Source organism: Sceloporus occidentalis, unplaced genomic scaffold (genome assembly GCF_023333645.1).
Source record: "Sceloporus occidentalis isolate IW3139 unplaced genomic scaffold, rSceOcc1.0.p SCAF_1, whole genome shotgun sequence".
Taxonomy (NCBI): Eukaryota; Metazoa; Chordata; class Lepidosauria; order Squamata; family Phrynosomatidae; genus Sceloporus; species Sceloporus occidentalis.
Window position 1 is genome coordinate 181777733 of NW_028316981.1, and position 22079 is coordinate 181799811.

Consider the following 22079-nt stretch of genomic DNA (forward strand, 5'->3'; position numbering starts at 1 on the left):
CTAGCTGGGAATTGGGGAGGAAGGGGATGGAGAGGTCCAAAGAAAGCAATGCGTGGCATAGTCATTCTAAATGATTGGTGGGAACTGGGGAAGAAGAGGATGGAAGGATCCAAAGTGATGCATGGCACAGTCATCCTAAATACTAGCTAGGAATCGAGGAGGAGGAGGATGAAAAGGTTCAAAGCCATGCATGGCATAATCATCCTAAATGCTAGCTAGGAATCAAGGAGGAAGAGGATGGAGGGACCCAAAGCAATCCATGGTATATTCATCACAAATGCTAGCTGACATTTGAGGAACAAGAGGATGGAAGGATCCAAAGCAAAGCAATGCATGGCATGTCATCCTAAATGATAGCTGAGAATTGAAGAGGAAGAGGACAGAAGGATCTAAATCAGTGCATCACACAGTCATCATAAATGCTAGCTTGGAAATGAGGAAGAAGAGGATGAAAAGATCCAAAGCAATGCATGGCATAGTTATCCTAAATGCTAACTAGGATTTGAGGAGGAAGGGGATGGAGAGGTCCAAAGCAAGGTATGGTATAGTCATCACAAATGCTAGCTGTGAATTGAGGAGGAAGAGGATGGAAGGATCCAAAGCAATGCATGGCATAGTCATCCTAAATGCTAGCTGGGAATTGGGGAGGAAGAGGATGGCAGGATCCAAACTGATGCATGGTACAGAAACTGCAAGGATGGAAGTTTTTTGGAAAGAGGGCATTACCACCACCATTATCCTTGTTGCTGAAAATACGCATGTTCCTTTCCCTTTGCAACAGAAGATGGGTTTGGAAATCTGATAAACAGCAGGTGCTTCCCATCCAAGTTTGGTGGGGGGAAGGGGTGGGTAAGGCCAGCAAGAAGCGGGGTGTGGGTGCCATGTATGCACAGGGAGGTTTGGGACAGGAGAGCTCCCTTTTATTGGGTGCACACACCAGATGGTGGGAGAAAGCATCAATATGGCCGCAAAAGGAAAATAAAGAAAGAAAGAGTCTAGAGGGAAAATGGGGTTGTGTTGGGGGATTGCAATGCCTGGCATCTACAGGAGGGTGGTGTTTTGGGGGGGAGCTGTCAATAAATAAGCAGGGCTGGGGGTGTGGAGTAGAGTGGTCACATGCCATATGATAGGTGCTAGGAGGCAGGCCAGAATGAGGAAGAGGCTTCTTCTAATTTCTGCTCCCTGGAGCAATGGCAGCAGGATGCATTGCAGGAAGGAAGGGAGGGAGGGAGGGAGGGAGGGAGGGAGGGATTGATGGGGTGTCTCTTTGGAAGGTGGGGGTTGCTTCTCACTCACTACAGCAGCTGGCCTGGAGGAGGAGGTGGTGCAGTGTCGTGTAATTTTAGCACACATGATGGCATGAAATGTTCCAGGAAGGTGGAGGAAAAGTCCGGATGGAGCATTCGGAAAGGAGGGAGTTGGATGTTGTTGAGTGTGGAGGAAGTGGAGCCCTGGTGGCGCGGTGGTTAAATGCCTGTACTGCAGCCATTCACTCAAAACCACAAGGTTGTGAGTTCAAGACCAGCAAAAGGGCCCAAGCTCGACTCAGGCTTGCATCCTTCCGAGGTCACTAAAATGAGTACCCAGACTGTTGGGGGCAAATTAGCTTACTTGCTAATTAGCTTACTTGCTGTTCACCGCTATGATCTTTGGAATAGCGGTATATAAATAAAACAAATTATTATTATTATTACCAAAGAGGGAAGCCAAGGACGCCTGGAGAGCGTAGCATTAGTAGAGCTATTTCATCAGGGTAGGATTTGTGAGAGCCAATGTAGTGGTTTGAATGTCGGACTACAGCTCTGGAGACCAGGGTTCGATTCCCAGCTCAGCCATGGAAACCCATTGGGTGACCTTGAGCAAGCCGTACTCTCTCAGCCTCAGAGGATGGCAATGGCAAACCCCCTCTGAACAAATCTTGCCAAGAAAAACCCATGATAGGTTCACCTGAGGGTTACCATAAGTCAGAAACAACGTGAAGGCACACGACGACGACAACAACAACAACAACAAGGATTTGCAAAGGAGAGAAAATCCAGAAATTTAGAATTGGCTGCATCGAGTTCTAAGATATTCTGTGCCCTTTATCAAGCACCTGCTGAAGAGCAAGAGGTTGGGACGTGGGGTGGGAAGGAATTTGAAGAAATAACCTAGAATTTCTTTGGATTGGGCTTTTTTCTCATAGCTAAGCCTCAGTCTAGGATGTTGTTCATAAAGAAGTGAGCCTTCACTCTTGCAAAGGTTTGGTCCCTAGTAAGTGTGCTTCAAAATGGCATCTTCTTTTCCCCTGTTTAGAAATTCTAGGAAATAACACAAGACAAGAATCATGGGCAGGGATGGGGAAAGGATCTGCTGGACTATATTTCAATAAATGCCAAAGAGTCTTTGGTCAGTGAATCACGGTCATTCGTATTGGCTTTTGTATGAGTGCAATGTTCGGGGGTGGAGCGAAGGCTGCTTGCACTATTGGTTTCGATTTTTTTTCCAGATTGCCTTTTTGATATTTGCACTGATTTTGATTGTGTGATCATTTTATGTGGAATTGTTGCTTTGGGGCTAGTATTTAGCTACTCGAATGCAAAGCACCAGCCATGGAAGCAAATCGGGTACCAAACAAACTGTCTCAGCAAGGTTCATGTCTTTAGAGAGGGGATGAGTCTGGTTGCACTTCTGAATGTATCTGCTTTTTTTGGATAGGTGAGGTGAGGAAGCTAAATGATTTTATTGACAGCAGCAAGTACCGGGGTGGGGATATTTAGTGAGGTACACTTTTGTGGAGACATGGAACTGTAATGGGAAATGAAGTTGGTATGAAAAGATTCTGAACAAGAGAGATGTTTTTGCTCTGTTGTGCAGGGAAGAAATGATGCATGGTGTCCAGAGGATGGTTTAGGTCTTGGATGACGTGCGTAGGCAGTGGTGTCGCAGTGCTCATGTGTGGGTGTGCAAAACAGGGATGTGTTGTCATTACTGGAACAGTTATTCACTTTCAGTAGTGAATCAGTGCAAAAAGAAAGTGGTGTGGCAGAATTAAGACTGTGGTTGGTGGTAGTGATGAGGAGTTTGTGAATAGTTTCTCAAAAGTGGCTTGTTATTTAAGCTGTGCTGCCGTTGAAGTTTTTGGTTTTCTCTCTATTTGTTAGGAGGTATGGGTCATGGGTTTGTAAATAAGGGTTGTATAGTACCTTTTACCATTGTGGATGGATAGTCTCATGTTACAGAGTCAGTGTACTGTAGTGTAATGGTTTGAGCATTGAACTAGGACAGCGGCAGACTAGGGTTCAAATCCAATCTCAGCCATAGAAACACACTGGATAACCTTGGGCAAGTCACATGCTCTCAGCTTCAGAGGATGGCAAGCCTCTTCTGAACAAATCTTGCCAAGAAAACCCCATGATAGGCTTGCCATAGGTTAGATACACCTTGAAGGCACACAACAACAACGTCATGTTATACCAGAGTGTATAGTACGTAAGCCTGAAATCTCATGAGTGATCCCCATTGAACAAAACAGTACTTATTTCCAAGTAAACGTGTATAAGATAGCATTGTGAGCCACAAAGTCCTAAATTAGCCTTTTGGGTAAGATCAAGTATAGTGTGTGTAAGTTCTTATCTCACAAAGTGGCTTTGGGTAAGTCACTGCCCCTTAGTCCCCATTTGCAATAAGGAGAATAATAAAACTGGCCCTACCTCAAAGGGTTGTTGTAGGGATTGCTGAGGTAATATAGGTGAAGAACTTCAAATAAAATGCCAGGTATTCCTCCTCTGTTTCCAGATGGGAGGCTTCAGCCTTCAAAAGAACACACATCCTTTGTGTTGTGTACTGTAGGAGAGATATATGTGACTGCAATTTTATAGAATATAAACTTTGTACTATAGGAAGCAATGTTATGCAAAGAAGTCTCTTGTTAAGAGGTGTGTGACGCATTCATTGCTTTTATGGTCTCTGAGCGGTAATACTTTTCTATGGATTTCTTCCAGAATAGTGGCAATATTCAAAAGGATCTCAGATGGCATGGCCTATTGCAAGGCTCTTAGCTTGCCCTTCTTGGTTCTTGGGAGTTTGTTGGGAAAGAAGCAGAAGACAGCATGGTCCATAAGAGCAAAGAAACAGGGTTGGCATAGCATTGATGGTGGCAAGGGAGTTAAGTGACTGCTTTGATTTTGCTGGTGAGTAAGTGAAGAAAAATGCAATTAACATATTGGTTCCCTGGGCACAAGTCAGGTACAGACAGGGCAAGAAATAGCCAAGGCAGGGACAAATTTGGGGAAAACCTAAAGTGGCCGAAGGCATCCCAAAATGGAATCTGATGAGTAAGAGGCCAGGGGATCCAAAGGTAGAACTTGGATTATATTGCCTTTTGTAAGCACTGCTATTAGTTACCTGACAGAACCTAGCATTTCAGTTTGACTCAACAAGTTAGCAACTTTATTTAGCAGCACTGACTTGCAAAGAAGTATCTGATTGTGGCAGCCAGAGTATGTAACATGATTAAGATGTTACATATTAAGGGCTGCACCCACTTGGGTAAAGGACTCGTGTAGGTTTGCAAGGCACAAAGCTGCTGGTTCTGGAGGTTTTGAAGCCACTTTGGCTGAGCCAGCCTCAGTTGACCATTTTTAACCTGCAAGAGGTTCATTTTCTTCATGATGTTATGTGAGTGCAAAATGAGAATAGCATCATTGGCCCTGCAGTGCCCTTGAAGGCTTGGCAAGTACTTTTATCTTCCTGCTCTCCAAAGTTGACCAAGACAAGGGGGGAAAAACACACACATACATACATAGGGATAGACAGCCTTCAGCCTTTCAGGATCAACTTTGTTTTCTAGTAGAACTCTAAGATCTACCAACCACAGGAAGAACCATGTGGTTGGAACTGAGGCATCCCAGGCCTAGGAATGTGTTCCTGAGTAGCAGAGTCCTTCCACACAAAAATCCATTCTGAGTAAGGGCAGGATGGGGGCTTTGAACAATTACACAGCAAAATTCTTATTGATCAACCTACAGTCAGATCCAGAGCTACTTTCTTCCCATTCTTGGTGTACAAACTCTCTCCTACATCGGCAAACATGTACAGGGATACACATCCCTATATCTATATGAGTTAAGTAAATGAAGCAGAGGTTTTTTCCTCTGGGTGCATGTACACTGTAAAAATAATGCAGTTTGACACCACTTTAGCTGCCATGGCTCCATTCTACAGAATCCTAAAATCTGTAGCTTTGTGAAGCAGCAGCACTCTTTCACAGAGAAGGCTAATGACCTTGTAAAACTACAAAGCCCAGAATTTCTTTGGATGGAGCTACAACACTTAAATTGATGTCAAACTGCATTATTCTTACAGTGCAGATGGATTGGTGTGCCAGTGGATTGGTGCTAACCAGTGTCCTTCAGGTTTCAAGGAAATCATTTACAGTGTTTTTGAATGCTTCGTGAAGGCCAGATTTCTGATTGCTAAATTAAAATCGGTTGCATGTTTTTCTCTTAAGCCTGAAAAAGATTTGATTTTAAAATGTGAAAGAAGGGCCCACCATCCTCCTGTGTCTTTGCATGGGTTACTAGAAGGAGATGGGCCCAGAACAGAAATTCAGACAAATATGCCAAAGGGAGCTTTACCTGAGAGATGGTAAATCTGCCACTTCTTTGTAATTTGGGAGGGACTGCAGCATATTTCAGGCACACCTAACACAGAGGATGCTATAGAATTACATATAAACTCTTCACAAAAATGTGTATATGAAGCTCGGCTGAAAAGAAAGAAGACCAGTGCAGTAACCTACAAAGACAGCCTCCTCTGTGGGCTGGTATTTTGATCTCTCAGCAGGCATTCATTATTTCCTTACTTATTTCCGTGATCTCATACAGCATCCACAGCTACGATTTGGAACCATGTTTAAACTATGCATCTTTGCTGTTCAGTTGTTTTAAAACTCAGCCTAATCTCACTTGTAGTTGTGATGAGGACTTTAATTATGTCCTGACTTTTCATTTCATCCCATTTCTATTTAAAATGTTCAGTGAGCCAGCATAGGATCCGTGGTGTTCACTGGGCAGAACAACAGCAAGACAAGATTAAACAACTAAATATTTAAATTGTGCTGTGCAGGTCAGGATGTCCTAGATATGGACGGTGCAGCTCAGTTGGCCAGGACTTCTGGGATATTGGAGGAGCAGCTGAGTGAGCGAAAAAAGGCCGTACCCAATTAGAAAGGAGCCGAAGTCCTGCGGTTCTTTGCCCAGCTCCCTGTGTGACGCTAGGAACAAATTCCTGTCCTGTTTCCTTGAAGAACACAATCAAAATAAAGAAAGAGTTTCTTTTTTTCTTCCATTATGTTTGGTGGAGATCTGTGTCCTTTGCTCTTCAACATGTCTGGCCAAAGCCCATGGAAACGCAGCTGTGGCACTCCAAATTGTGGAATATCCTCTCCTTGGAGACATTGGCATCAACACTGCTTTTGTTCCAGCACCAACTTAAAACTTAGGTTTTCGTACAAGCTTTGGGGGCCTAATGGCTTCATCCAATGTTTGTATATAGCCATATTTTGATATTGTTTTAACTTTATCTTTCTTAACTGTTCAATTATTTTAGAATGTTTTTAAAAATTGTTTGAAATGCTAATTGTTCTGTTGTTCTGTATTTGAAACTGATATTACTGTAAAATGTGGAACAGGGAGTTCCTGATCTGGGGCAGCACAGAAACGATGGAAGGAATAAAATGAATAAATAAACTGGGGCTAGTTGATTCAAGGAGAGGAACAGTTGAGAGGTCAAGGTGGAAAAAGTTTTGTTCGCCTCACAGCTCCAAGAGAGGAAAGGGCTGGAATGGAAAGGGAGAAGTTGCTTCAGATGAGTGGCAAGGCACATGTAAGGGAATCAATTAGGTCCCTGGTTTGAATCTCAGTATCTCCAGTTAGAAGACTCCAAACCTGTGATTCTGAAGGGCCACTGTTAGGTGAAGGAGGCCAGAGTTGAGAAATGCAAACCATTTTGAACTGCAAATCTCACAGCCAGCGTGGCATCTAGAGGATTCTGGGGATTGTAGTCCAAAACATTTAAAATATCCATGCTCTGGAAGAGACAGTAGTGGGTCAGATGGTTCTGATTTGGGCCAAAGGTGGCCTCATATGTTCATTAGATCCAGGGACTTTTAAACCAAAGCGTCTCCTTTCTCTCCACAGCTTGTAGCCGTTGGGCAGTTCCGGGTCTTCAAGGAGCCTTTGGGCTTTGTGAAGTTGCTAGAATGGGTGAGTCCAAGATCACAACGTCATTCTCTGTCCAATTTTCAAAGACAGACACAGAAGGAAACCACACACACACACTTGCCATCTCTGGTTAGAATGGCTAAATGAGAAAGCGGATGGGGCTCCTATTAATTTTCTTCATTTTATCCATCTTTTCCTCTAGTAGTCTCAAGGAGAGTCACATGGCTTTCCTTCTCCCCACTTTATCTTCACAACAACATCCCTATACAGTAGGTCAGATTGAAGAAAGATATTGCGACTGGTCCAAGGTCAAACGTGAGTTTCATGGCTTCATGGGAACTAGGACCTGGATCTCCAAAATGCCAGGCCACTTCCACACCCTACCTGAAGTTCCACTTCACAAGGTTCAGGAGCCCTATCCTGTTTTGAATCTGGTCGCTCTAATTCTGCTCCCTGTCCCCTGTCGATATCCCATTCATCTTTACATGATTTCAGGACTTTGGGTAGGAAAGTATTTCCTAACTGACTGGACTTAGCTGCTTAAGGTGGGGTGCTTCCTGAATGTAGAACAAGGATCCATCACTCAAACCCACATCATATCAACCTAGCTTCTGCTGCAAGGTAAGAAGCTGCTTGTGGCCCTGCTATCAAAATAGCACAACAGGATCTCAACATCGCAACAATGGCCAGTTTTTAAAATAGCCCCTGGGGTTGTGCCAATAGCTTGAACTGTAGACATTAGCCTTTGCCAGATGATTTCTACAGGTCAACCTATATTTAAGGCCACAGAAGCAAGCCAGGCTGTTATTTTTCTGATCAGCTGGAACAATCGCTGTGACCATAACAACCTGGAAGGAGTCATGGAAAGTAAAAAGAGAAACATGCACACACACTTGGGATGCCATGATGTTGTAAAGGATTGTGACTATTAGACGTATGTCAAGCTGGGTTAGAGAAGGGAAAGAGAAGAAAGGTGTGCTAGGAACCGAATAGGAATCAGGGCTAGACCAAGATAGTTGTACTCCCTGAAACAAAGGATAAGAGGGCATCCTGTCTGTACTTCAGGTACACAAGGTGACAGCTTGGGCAGCCGATTCTTACTTAAAACACTGGGATGGTGTCCTCTACAACACCTGAGGGACTGCAGGCTAGTATAGGGAGACTTGGGATATGTTGTGTGTCCTACACAGCTCTCAACTCCAGCCGGGAGGGGGGGGAACAACTAAAAGGATGCCTCTTTATGTCCCTCCTGCCTGCATCTGCCAACCAAGACAATCGCCTCATTCTTCTTCATTACAAGACAGTTAAAACCACTTGAGACAATTTGCAATGCAAGTCAAATGTACGTGACAGACCCCATTATCTAGCTTGGCCCACAATTCCAGCCCCTACATAATCCTGCCACTCACCTTGCCCTTGTTCACCCAATTATCCTCTTTCCCGAATTGGGTTTCTTGGCATCCAGGTGACCCCTTAGTGTGGATGTGTTTGTGTTAACTTTTTGTGTTCTTTGTGGTAAGCATAAGCACCACTTGCAAGAGGTTGAAGGAAGAGAGTCTGAGTCAGAGTTAACAACATAACAAGAGAATTAATGTGCTTTCTTGTATCCTATAGAACTGTAAATGCTTAATCAAGTTCCAGCATTTAGTTCCAACCATGTAATGATATTCAACCTGAGTTATGTCAGACCTTGCCCTTCAGTCAGTCCAGGCAACCAGTATACATTCATCCCCCACTGACTCATCCAACTGTCTCTCCAATTGTCTGTTTTCAGCCATGGCCACTTTTTATAATAAAGTTTCTCTGCAGCTGCTTCCAAGATCACTCTATATGTCACAATAGACCTCTTCAACACACAAAGAGGAATGAAGAAGGGCATATTTTAGGTCCACCTCCCCAATTTCTCTCTTTCCTAATTGGCACATACAGGCCTGAACAGACAGGCCAAAATAAAGCTGCTTCTGATCACTTTGGAGGTATGCTGTTTAAATGAGGCATGCATCCTAAGAGGCTGGAAGCTGCACCAAAGCCACACTTTGGCACAGCTTCTGGCCTCTTAAGATGCATGTGTCATTTAAACAGCATACCTCCAAAGTGACCCAAAGCAGCTTTATTTTGGCCTGTCTGTTCAAGCCCATACATTTCCAGAACTGTTGCATGTTGGGTTAAGACTTTGGAGACCAGAGTTTGATTCCCAGCTTGGCCATGAAACCTAGTGGGTGACCTTGGGCAAGTCATAGGCTCTCAGCCTCAGAGGATGGCAATGGCAAACCTTCCCTGAACAAATCTTGCCAAGAAACCTGCATGATACGTTTGCCTTAGGGTCACCATAAGTAAGAAATAACTTGAGGACACACAACAACAACAACAACAACAACTAGAAATTGAAACAAACTTAGTGTTTCCTAATTGTGTGGAGAGCTTCTGCATGTAGGGGAAACATCTCTATTCAGATTTGGTGTTCTCCATATGAGGACAGTGAAGGAACTGGAGGCGGAGGTCAGGCAGATTGGTGCATTCTCCGTTTTGCTTGTTGATTCAACACACATCAGCATAATGAGTGAACAGAGTTAATGGAAATCCCATTTCAAGGGAAAACTGACAGTTCCAGAAAAGCTTATGAATATTACGTAAAATGCTGGCTGCTGAGGCTTCCATAAATATGATTGTTAGACTTCTTTGATCTACAGCTAAAGAGTGTGAGCTTGGATATATAAAGATTTACATGTCAATACTGTATTAACAAAAATCATAACATATTGGCAGAGCTTGGGAAAGTTATTTTTGGGACTCTCATCTCCCAGAATCTTTTCCCCAGCATTGCCAGTAACCCTTCTGGCTGGTGAATTCAGGGAATTTTAGTTCAAATAATCAACTTTTCTAAGAATGGCATGTGTCCAGCATCCAAGGAATTTCTTAGCTCCATAAAATGGCTGAAACCTTTTCTCCACATTTTGTAGCCAATGAAGCAGTGAAAAAAACTTTTATCTTTCTTTTGTCGAAATCCTTTTAATGTTTGGATAGTATCTTTCTTCAGAGGTACCTTTGCAACAATAATACCTACAGTAGATCCAAGGCACACCAGGGACTCTTTGACTACCCTTGTTTGGATTAGTACAGTGGTAAATGACTCGAAAAAAGCATGAATGTTCGTGCAGCACTCTTCAAAAACTGAAAGAACAGCCCATTATAAGCACAGGGGAAAGAGGATGCTAAACCAGAAGAAGATTCATTTCACTGGCAACAATATCTGCATGCTCCATGTTGGGAAAACCTGCCATGCAGAAAATTTCTTCCTACATCTTCTGCATGCAAAGTATTCACAGAGCTTTTTCTAAACAACTCACCTCAGACATATATCCTCCTCTTACAGATCTGAAAATATCATAATTTTGGACCAATTCTCCTAAGCCCTCCTCCCCAGTGAGTTTTTCTTGATTCTCATTTACTTGTATGTCCCTCAGCTGCTGCCACACTGTAGAATTAATGCAGTTTGACACCACTTTAACTGTCATGGCTCAGTTCTGTGGAATCATGCAATTTGTAGTTTGTTGTTGCACCAGAGCTCTCTGACAGAATAGACTAAATATTCTCCAAAATTACAAAGCCCAAAATTCCACAGCACTGTGCCATGGCAGTTAATGCGGTGTCAAACTGCATTAATTCTGCAGTGTAGGTGCAGCCCAGATGAAAACACCTCTGTTCTGCTATTTGTCAGACCACTAAGTATGATGTTCTTGTCTGCCTTCAAGTCATTATGGTGACCCTAAGGTGAAACTAAATAGGGGTTTTCTTGGCAAGATTTGTTCAGAGGGGAGTGCCTTTGCCTTCTTCTGAGGCTGAGAATGTGTGACTTGAACAAGGTCACTCAGTGTGTTTCCACGCCTGAGCAGGGATTTGAATTCTGTCCTCTGATGTCAAAGTCCAGGGCTGAAACCTCTACACTATACTGCCTCTCTCAGTATTTATCATTGTGTGTGTGTGTGTGTGTGTGTATGGGCACCACCGACATGAAATTTATCTTGCACAAAGACCATGGACATGGCTGGTGGCCCTTGCACTGATCCTCTCAGTTTTAATGAGGCTTGTGAAAGAGCTGCTCCTGATAAGTTCTCCCTTCTCAACATTTATTTATTATCTTTATACAGTGGGCCCTTCGTATCACTGGGATTTGGTTTCAGGGCCCTCCGTGGATCCATGGATGCTCAAGTCTTCTTAAATACAATGGCATAGTAAAATGGTGCCCCTTAAGTAAAATGGAAAAATAAAGTCTTGCATTTTGGAATGTACATTTTTTAAAATACTACCAAGCCATGGATCCTTGAATCCATGGATGAGGAATCTGTGTATACAGAGGGCCAACTGTATCTCGTAGTTTCCCTGTCAGAGCACACATAAAGACAATACCCATGTCTTTCCACTCAACCCCACACCAACCCTGTGAGGTAGGCAGACTGACTGGTTCATGATCACCCTGTAAGCATTTAAAATAAGTAGGCGTTTGTACTTGGGTCTCCTTATTCCCAGTTCAACAGAGCAGCAAAATGTGCGGTGCTCCAGATGTTGTTGGAGTACATTGCCCATCAGCCTGGATGATGACAGGACATGATGCTCAACAATATTGGGAGGCATGCACATTCCCTGTCCCTGCTCTAACCACTATAAAACACTGACTCTCATCATACACCAAAATGGCCTATGAATCTTGAATATTCATTATTGATTATGAGTCCAGTAAAATATCCTCAATCTAGAAATGAATGTTAAAAACAACCAACAGCAACAACAATGAAAACCACCAATATTTTGAAAAGTTGGGAAGAGCATGGACATTTGGTTAATTGAGGTGGAAAATTCAAGCACTTTTCCCTAGTTAAGAGGTGGCACTATCCATTAAGAAAGCCCCCATCTTACTGAAAGGGAAGGCAGCTGTGGAAGAACATGGCAACATGTTCTTGCCCAGGAAACCTACCTGATGGATGGTGATAGGTCATTTCTCTTTCACAAAGAGTGCATCTACACTGTAGAAATAATGCAGTTTGACACCACTTTAATAACAATATAGCAGTAGTACCTACATTTCTATACCACTTCATACTGAACTAAGCAGTCTCTAAGCAGTTTACAATTGCTCCCAACAAGCTGGGTACTCATTTTACGAACTCGGAAGGATGCCAGGCTGAGTCGACCCTGGAGCCCCTGTCTGGAATTGAACTCACAACCTTGTGGCTGTGAGTGAGTGGCTGCAGTACCAGCATTTAACCACTGCGCCACCAGGGCTCCCCTAAGTGCTGTAGGTTTATCCTATGGCAGTAGTTCCCAACCTTTCTAATGCCGCGACCTTTTAATACAGTTCCTCATGTTGTGGCGACCCCAACCATACAATTATTTTCATTGCTACATGCAAATATGTGTTTTCCGATAGTCTTAGGCGACCCCTGTGAAAGGGTCGTTCGACCCCCAAAGGGGTCCCGACCCACAGGTTGGGAACCACTGTCCTATGGGATCCTGGGACTTGTAGTTTTACAAGGCCTTCAGCCTTCTCTGCCAAAGAGTGCTAGTGCCTCCAGAAACTACAAATCTCAGGATTCTGTAAAATGGAGTTACAGCACTTAAAATGGTGTCAAACTGCATTATTTCTACAGTGTAGAGGCACCAAAATCTTTCTCTGCCACCCAAATTCTATTGCCTGGTTTAACCTCCTTGGTGATTTGTTGTGCTGCGCTAGTATAATAGATCTTTGTTGTCTTCAACCTGGTCAGCTTTCTTGAGGTGTATAATGGGCCACAGAATTAGCTCTCTTCATGTAGTTGGAGTTGGAGTTCAATTCATCTGGAGGGCACCTACTTGAGGAAGGCCATTTCTGAGTAATTAAACTGCATTAAAAATATATCCTAGGTTGTAAATAGTATGATCTAGGACTCTAATAAGAAAAGTGCTGGTGAGCAGTATTGAGTTGTTATTGAATAATGTCAAAGAAAATCCAAACAAAACCAGCAACTCCAAAATAAGTGAATGCCATTTTATCCACAAAGAAGGAGTTCAAACCTCACCTCTAATACAGTAAGGAGGAACCACAATATTAGAACCAGCCCTGTTAGATTCCCAAGCCTTGGGATCTGGAATGATTTTAGATATTTTCGTTTACCAGGCTTGCAGTGTGTCTAGAAGCACAGAATGATAGAATTGGAAGAGACCCAAGGGCCATCCACACAGTCAAAGCACTCTTGACAGATGGCCATCCAGCCTCTGTTTAAAAACCTCCAAAGGAGACTCCACCACACTCTAAAGCAGCATGTTCCACTGCCAAACAGCTCTTACTGTCAGGATGTTCTTCCTAATGTTGCGGTGAAATCTCTCTTGCTGATTTTCCTCATCAGCTCTAACCAATGATGGTGAAGAGGTATGGAGAGAATCCAGCAACCTGTGGTGGTCCTCTCTTTTTGCCCACATCTGGGTTATGGCCTAAAGGTTTATTGGACTAAAACCTTCATTTAAAAAAAAATGCCACAAAGTTGGGAAATAATGCTGCAAAACATACAGAATTGTCCCATGCAGGCGAGATACAAAATGTACACTTACCAAATTAAAAATTTAGCACACAAAGTATAGAAGACATGTCAGAAAAACTACCGCTACTTGTTTTAATCAAAGAACAACACAGAACGGATGGAAGAGTACTTTATACCCCTACCTAGCATGACAGCAGAACAAGCTAAACCTCCCCTTGCCTGCTGCCCTCCTGGTGTGTTGGACTACAACTCCCATTGCCGCACCAGCACAGCCATAGCCTTTGCTGGCTGAAAGTGACAGGGAATGACTCTAGTCCAACACACTGGGAGGACATCCAATTGGGGGAGGCTAGTCTGAAATACTCATTGCGTCCTTAAGCTCGGCATAATGAATTCAGCTTGTGCCTGTACGTACCATAACACACGTAGCTGTTCTGAATATTTTGCTCCGGCATTTCCAAAAATACACAAGCAAGAGAGAAAAATGAGATATGATGTGAGAGAGATCCATGACTCAAACCATACCCTAGCCATCCCATGGATTCAAAACATTTGCTTTCTGGTTTGAGTTTCTGCCACTTTATAGGAAGTGGAGGGGGACTGCTTCAAACGCTTGTGGGTCATCCTTTAGGGCCTCTACTTGGTCCGCATTTCTGCTTTCGCTTGTTCCTGGAGAAGCAGTGCAGAGCTATACAAAAAGCAGTTACAGTTATATATATCCTACATCCTATGTATTTTATGGTAAAATCTGTTATTTTTTATTAAGCTGGTCTATGACCATAATAAACTGTTGAAATCCATTAGGGTAAGATAGCAAAAGAAAGCCTAGTTGGCACCACACTATAGCAATCATAGACAACATACTGTGTATCTTGCGAAGTTCTGCAGATTTTTGTACATTTGCATCGACACTTAATTGTCTTCACTATTTTCACGCAAATTCGCATCTGTTTGAATTAAGCGGACACACACAACAGCATTGTGATAAATTAAAACAGTGCCTGCCCATTCGCTCTCTCTCTGCCAAAAATATGCAGCAATTCAAATTGGACAGCCACCCATGCAATAATGTGCATTTCTGCAGAAATGTCAGATGAAATGGTTAATGCTTTTTCTGCAGAGTTTACTGAGGGTTTTTTTTTTGGGGGGGGGGCTTGCAAAAAGTCTGAATTCCTCCGAATTGCATGTGAACAGATCGTATTCTATTTGACTAGAATGACAAGTATTTTAATCATGTAGACAACCTCTTAGAGTCAAAAGAGAAGCAAACAGCATTTTGACACTTAGCCACAGATAACAGAACAGCAGCTGAGGAAGTCATTATTTGGTCCCTCATAGATGTTCAAAGATGCTCTCCTGGATGTCCTGCTTCTAGAAGGTTTGGAATAATTCCAGACCAATCTTATTGAATTTGCCCCAGATTTTCCCCACCAGGTAGTGCATGGACACTTCACCAAGGACCGGATTACTGCCCAGATGTTAAAAAACTCTTTCCCCCCAAATGCCTCACCATTGGCCAAGCTGGATGAAGCTGATAAGAATGGGAATCCAAAAACATTTGGAGGGTCACGGGTTCCCTAGATCTGATCTAGAAGTGCTGGATCAACTTCAAATTCTCATTGCTGGAACATGTAGTTCCATAGATCCCTTTCTCTGTCCTTTCTTTCACAGATGCTTATCTTTACCCCCAGAGGCATTAGAATCAGAAACGCTAAATCCCTTTATCTCTCAGGTTCACCAGCACTTCATAATCCATCTTTTCTTGTGTGCTTTGCAACACCGCCAGGGAGAGGCACATCTGTCCTGAGATTTCCAAAGTGCTTAGAAGTGCCTTTCATGCAGTAAAAAGAACCATGTACTACACATGAACTAAAATTGCAGCTTCTGCCTCTGCTGAACAATTTCCAGTAGAGGAAGACATTTCTTTGGGCTTTGTCACCATTCCAAATATCTCCTCAAAGCTGGTGAAAAGGTCTCTCTCTCTCTCTCTCTCTCTCTCTCAATCTCAATCTCTCTGTTTTCCCAGTGTAACCTCTGTTCTGCTATTTAGAAGATGTTCCCTGCATTTTCTTAGGATCATGCCTTCCAATAGTTCAGCAAACCCACAAGCATCACATCACTCCTCCCAAGACCTTTTGCCTGCACCAGCTGTTGCCTGGAAGGCACAATCTTTTTGTAATGTTGCCAGGTGTCAAAGAACATTGCTCGGGTCATGCGCTGCTCGGTTGCTGCCCTTGCAAACACTACTGTCACACTGACAAAATGCTTGGGCCATGTATCTCATTGAGCTTCCCTCTGCAAATATTGAGGTTCCCTCTGCATCTAGCCTTGAAAACTGTCTTAGTAATTTATATGCTTGACATGCTAGGTGCATGTACACTGCAGAAATAATGCAGTTTGACACCACTTTAAGTGCTCTAGCTCCATCCTATGGGATTTGTACCTTTACAAGGTCTTTCACCTTCTCTGTCAAAAGAGTGCAGGTGCCTTGCAAAACTACAAATCCCACTATTCTGTAGGATGCAGCCATAGCAGTTAAAGTGGTGTTAAACTGCCTTATTTCTACAGTGTAGATGCAGCCTAGAAGCACTGTGGGCATGCATGCCCCTGCCAGCAAATGCATGCTAATGTTACCCCTTCCACACAGCATAACCTTGTGGCTAAATATGGCTCAGGCATCAAAACGGGGAGCCTCCAGGGTTACTTTTCTGGACTACAGCTCCCAAAAAGGTACACAAGAAAGGCATGTATCCACTGGGTTGAGGGAGTGGTTTTCATAGAATCATAGAGGTGGAAGGGATCCCATGATCCATCTAATCTAACCTCCTTCCAGGTAGGAATAAAAATAAATCTTATGGGGCAGGGGAGCATAAAAGGGTGGGATGACGATCCATCAGGCACTGGATGCATGTGTAGGACTGCATCTTCACTGTAGAAATAATGCAGTTTGGCACGACTTTAACTGCCGTGGTTCAATGCTATCGAAGCCTGGGATTTGTAGCTGTGGCACCAGAACTCTTTGACAGAGAAGGCTAAATATCTCACAAGAATACAAACCACAGAATTCCATCGCATTGAGCCATAGCAGTTAAGGCAGTATGAAAGTGGATTCATTCTGCAGTGCAGACGCAGCCTATGTGGGAACGGAATCCTCTGGGCATACAGCCAGTGGAAGAGCCTCTGCAACAGATGTTCTTTGTGCAATGTATTTGCAGTTGCAAGAAGCCACTCAATTAGCAAGAATCCAGCTCTTCACAGTGCAATTCATATATTGATATATGTTGAGAGCCAGCCTGGTGTAATGGTCTGAGCATTGGACTAGGACTCAGGAGATACCAGGGTTGAAATCCTGGCTTGGCCATGGAAACCCACTGGTCAAGTCACACTCTCTTGGCATCAGAGGATGGGCATGGCAAACCCCCTCTGATGAAACTTGCTAAGAAAACCCCATGATAGGGTCACCTTAGGTTCCCCATAATTTGGAAAGGACTTGAAGGCACCCTGATCTCTTTCCCATTCTCCCAGAGTTTTCTTCTGCAAAGAGTCAGGAATGAGCCGAGGAACTGGCTGGTGGTGACGCAGACTCCTCGGGGGTGGCAGACGGCAAAGTGGGTCAGGCCGGGTTAATATTATATCTGGTCTCTGCTCAGGCACTGGAGGGAGGGGGATTAAAAGAAGCTGGAGGAGGAGGAGGAGGAGGAGAGGAGGAGGAGGAGAGGGAATGATTCTAGTCTCTTTTCTATACCCAGCTCAGCCTCCACTCTAAAAATATCTCTGCTTGCACCGTGAGTTTCTCAGCTGATCTGCAAGGATGACCCTGAACCAAAATCCCAGCCCATCCCCAGCATCAGCATCACTCCCCTGCTTGGATTAAGTTGCTCCTGGCTCACAGTTCCAGAAAGGACCAGGCAGCAGAAGCAGCAGCAACAGCGCCCCTGGTGGCAGCTGGGAAAACAGCATCTGATTGCTCTCCCAACAGCGCCCCCTGCTGGCCCATTGCTGCCAGCTGCCCTTGTCTCCTGCTTCTGATCTGAATGGGACTAAAATCAGGGTTGAATGGATTAAACCAGGTTGGTTTAAACCGTGGTTTAAACTTTGGTTTAATTTAAATGACTTTTTTAAAAAAACAACAGCAACACTTTTTACGAGGTATATTTTTATTAAAATCACACAGAAAGAAACATAAAATTAACTCAAGAGACATCAGACATAACAATAAACCATACTAGCAAAATACAGTGGACCCTTGTTATATGCTGGGGTTTGGTTCCAAGATCCCCCGTGTATAACAAAATCTGTGTATGCTCAAGTCCCATTAAGTATAATGACATAGCAAAATGGTGTCCCTAATGAAAAATGGAACATCAAGGTAAATTTATACTTTTTTGGAACATTTTCAAACCGTGTATGCTTAAATCCGTGTATAAAAAATCCGTGTATAAGAAGGGCCGACTGTATACATATAATACTTCTACTCCTCTCTGTTAGTTCTTGAATTTGTATGTACTGACTTTTATATAAACGTTATCCTGCGGGGAGTTCTTAATTATTCTGTATATATATGTCTTAATCGGATATTTTCTATAAAACTGGTGCATTTATCGATCGATCAGCTCCTTACTTTATATCCCATATTTCTATATTACTTATATACATATATCTTGGTCTGTATTTCTATATCCGTATCCTTAATCATATAGATGTCTGCATATATCTAACACCAAAAACTATGTTGCAATCCATCATATTATGTCATCTCTGTCTATATACTACCCTTCTAGTTTACGCCATCTTTTACATTTCTTGGTGTACAGTTTGATTAACATATCTTTTATCTATACTTTTTAACTCTTATCTGTTTCAAGAAAAACTTTTTTAAAAATTGATTATTCATAGATAGACATAGATATATGGAGAGCCAGTGTAGTGATTTGAGCCTTAGGCTGTGACTATGGTGACCATAATCCTGGATCAGCCATATAAACCCACTGGGTGACCATGCGTGAATCACACTCTCTCAGCCTCAAAAGATGGCAATGGCAAATCCCCCCTCTGAAGAAATCTTGCCAAGAAAACCCGATGATAGGGTTGCCATAAACCAGAAACCAGTTGAAGGCACACAACAAAAACAACACACACAAACAGTCATATATACAGTCAGCCCTCTGTATCCACAGATTCTTTATCCACAGATTCAAGCATCCATAGCTTGACAATATATAAAAATAGTATACATTCCAAAAAGCAATCTTTTATTTTACCATTTTATATAGAAGGCACCATTTTACTATGCCATTGTATTGAATGGGAGTTGAGCATCCACGGATTTTGATATTCATGGGGGTCCTGGAACCAAACCCCAGCGGATACCAAGGGCCAATTGTGCGTGTGCATGTGTGTGTGTGTGTGCGTGTACATACATACACATTACACATACATATACACAAACAGAGAGAGAAAGTCAGGCAGTTATTACAGTTGTCCATCCATATCCACAGGTGCAACTCTCCAGTTTGAAAATATTCCAAAAGTATTTAAATTCCAAAAAGCAAACCTTGATTTTGCCATTTGATATAAAGAACACCATTTTATAGTTTTTTGTGGGGGTTTTTGGGCTATGTGGCCATGTTCTAGAAGAAACTCTTCTAGAACATGGCCACATAGCCCAAAAACCCCACAAAAAACTATAGATGCTGTCCATGAAAGCCTTCGACTCAACACCATTTTACTATGCCATTGTATATAATGGGATATGAGCAGTCATGGATTTTGGTATCCATCGGGGGTCCTGGAACCAAACCTGAGCAGATACGAATGGCCCACTGTACCATTTTCCAACTGGAACAACAATGACTGTTTGAAGTTAAACATTTTAATCACTTCATTTTATAGTGCAAGGAATGCCATTCAGAAACAAACCCTTCAGTCAACATAAATTCAACCAAAACAACTTGCTTTAAAAGAACATGTTTTAAAGCACAATTAACATTTAAGCCAGTTCTCTGTAACATCTGAGCTGCATGTGGCTACTTAATTTTCTGATTTAGTCCTATGTTGGTGTGATCCTAAACATTAATTTAAAAAAACGGTTTAAACCAAATAAACCGGTTTTTTAATTGTTATGTGTTTTTTAAAAATTGCCCCCCCAACCATGCCTGAAATAGCCCGGGAGCATCTTCCAGCATGAGTGGGGTGAACTGTTGGCCAAGCAGATGATGCCTGCTGGCATCCCTCCAGCACAGCCTCCACTTCATGCAGCCTCCTTGCTGGAAGGGAGTATCCCCAGTCTCAGGGGTCTTTCCACACAACACAAATTACTATGCTATAATTCGACCTGCAACCTTTTAAAATGCTGAAGAGTGGGGTGAGGGTCAGTGTGAGGAGAAAGAAGAGACCCCAGGTTTTTTAAAAAATTAAATTACATTTTAAGTTAAATATCTATTTTTAATCTTTTTACATTTTTTTTTAAAAAATATGACCTTTCACCAAATTTTCACTTCAGTCATATGAAACTATGTACATGTAAATGCACTGAAGATGTACGCGTGATATTGTAATTTAAATGTATAACTTGCTAGTAGTTTTAAGTCACAACTATTACCATGGCATTCAGGGATATGCGGGAATTATGATTAATGAGTAACGTTAGTACAAAAAAAACCCCACTAAAAATAAGGAAGGTGTGGGATGGGAGGAGGTCAGTGGGGGAGTGCCACCATGAGTTACTACACCGGTGATGCCAATCCTAGTGATGACACTGCCCTATGGAATCCTGGGATTTATAGTTTGGCCAGAGGTGCCAAAGGAATTGCTCTTAGGCTGAGAATTCTACATGTCCGCTCTCCCTTTAAATGACAAATTCCAAAGAGATACCACTATGGCATTAAAAATGGAATCGTTGTATAATTCTGTTCTGTGAAAGGAGCCACAACTAAGGAGTGGTGTTGATTTTGTTTCCCTTCGTTTCTGATACAAATTTGTCAAATTTTGCAAATGTCTTCATATTCAGAATGAAAAAAAGAATGAAAAGATGAAGCTTATGGTGATGATGATTTGTAAAAGACAGACTTTTTGATTCGGTCCCAGGGCTTTGAGTGATCAGTTGTAAAAATTCTGGGATCAAATCCCTGTGATTCAAGCCTGCTGAGGCTGAATTGGAGTTGTCAACACCTTTTCTATCAGAGGCGCCTCACTGATGACACCTATATGCAGGGTAACCAGACATCCTCCTTTTCCAGGACATGTCCTACATTTCAGCCTTCATTCCAGGAGGAATTCCAAAGTGTCCTCCATTTTGAGCATGGAAATGAAGCATGAATTTATTTTTATATGAGTGTTTCGAGCTTTTATTTGGGTATGGCCTCCATTTTTCTTGAATGCCCTACATTTTGCGGTGCCTTGTCCTCCTTTGCGGTTAGGACATCTGGTCTCCCTGCCTATATGGCAGGCAGGTACAGCATGGTCCTCCATTCTAGAAATGGCTGTTCCTGTTAATTTGGTCATTGCAAAATGGGAGATGATTTTGTTTCAGTTCATTTTTGAAGAAGAAATTTGTGATGTTATTTTCATATTCAGGATGGAAGGACTGATAACATTTCCCATATAATTTAATATAATATAATCCTATATAATTATGCCATATAATTTGTGTCAAGAGTCTTCTATCAGAAAGGATACCCAGTTACTGGGTTGGAGTTTTTTAAGTCCAAGATTTTTAAGAACAAAAGTGGATGTCATCCTCAACATTTATCATATTGGGAAGAGTATAAAATAAATGAAGAATGCCAAAGGTTATGGTATACAAAATCAACATTATATTAGCTACAGAAAGTGAATTCTTTAAAAGCCAAATCTATTGTTTTATAGGTAAGCATCTTGCAAAATGTTTGGGCACATAAAGGAAAACACTGGGTTGGATTCAGATTTAATCATTGTTAGAACAAACCCTGAAATTTATGAGTCTACTTTAATATGACTAAATCTGAATCAAAAATCTATCAACCTGAATCCAAATGCTAGCCCCAAGAAGAGCAGACCCATTGAATCAATTGCAGAAGTCAACATGTATGTAAATCCTGTTAATTCAGTAGTTCTATTCTAATTGGGCCTAGCAATTGGATTTAAGCCAATGATTTCAAAATCCCTTGTTTAACATAATGCTTAAAAGATTTCCAAAACCTAATAAATAGTTTCCAATGTTCTATTTTTTTTAAAAAAATTATCTTCAATTAGCCTGTATGCTTATAGTATATATATTATGCACAAATGCATGCAGCCACATTTTCTTATACCTTCCTTAGCTCTAGCAAGACGTTGTTGCTTCTTCAGCATAACAGCAATGTTGTCCTGAAACAATTTAGTA

The 22079-nt window shown here is 42.2% G+C and overlaps 1 protein-coding gene across 1 annotated transcript in view; it reads left to right on the forward strand.

The window, feature by feature from the left end:
- The window catches only part of LOC149322956 (synaptophysin-like), a 46882-nt gene that overhangs the window by 1124 nt on the left and 23679 nt on the right, over positions 1 to 22079 (forward strand). The window contains exon 2 of the mRNA XM_089485379.1: positions 7182 to 7247. Within this exon, the coding sequence (XP_089341505.1) occupies positions 7182 to 7247 (66 nt within the window). The remainder of the gene's footprint in view (positions 1 to 7181; positions 7248 to 22079) is intronic.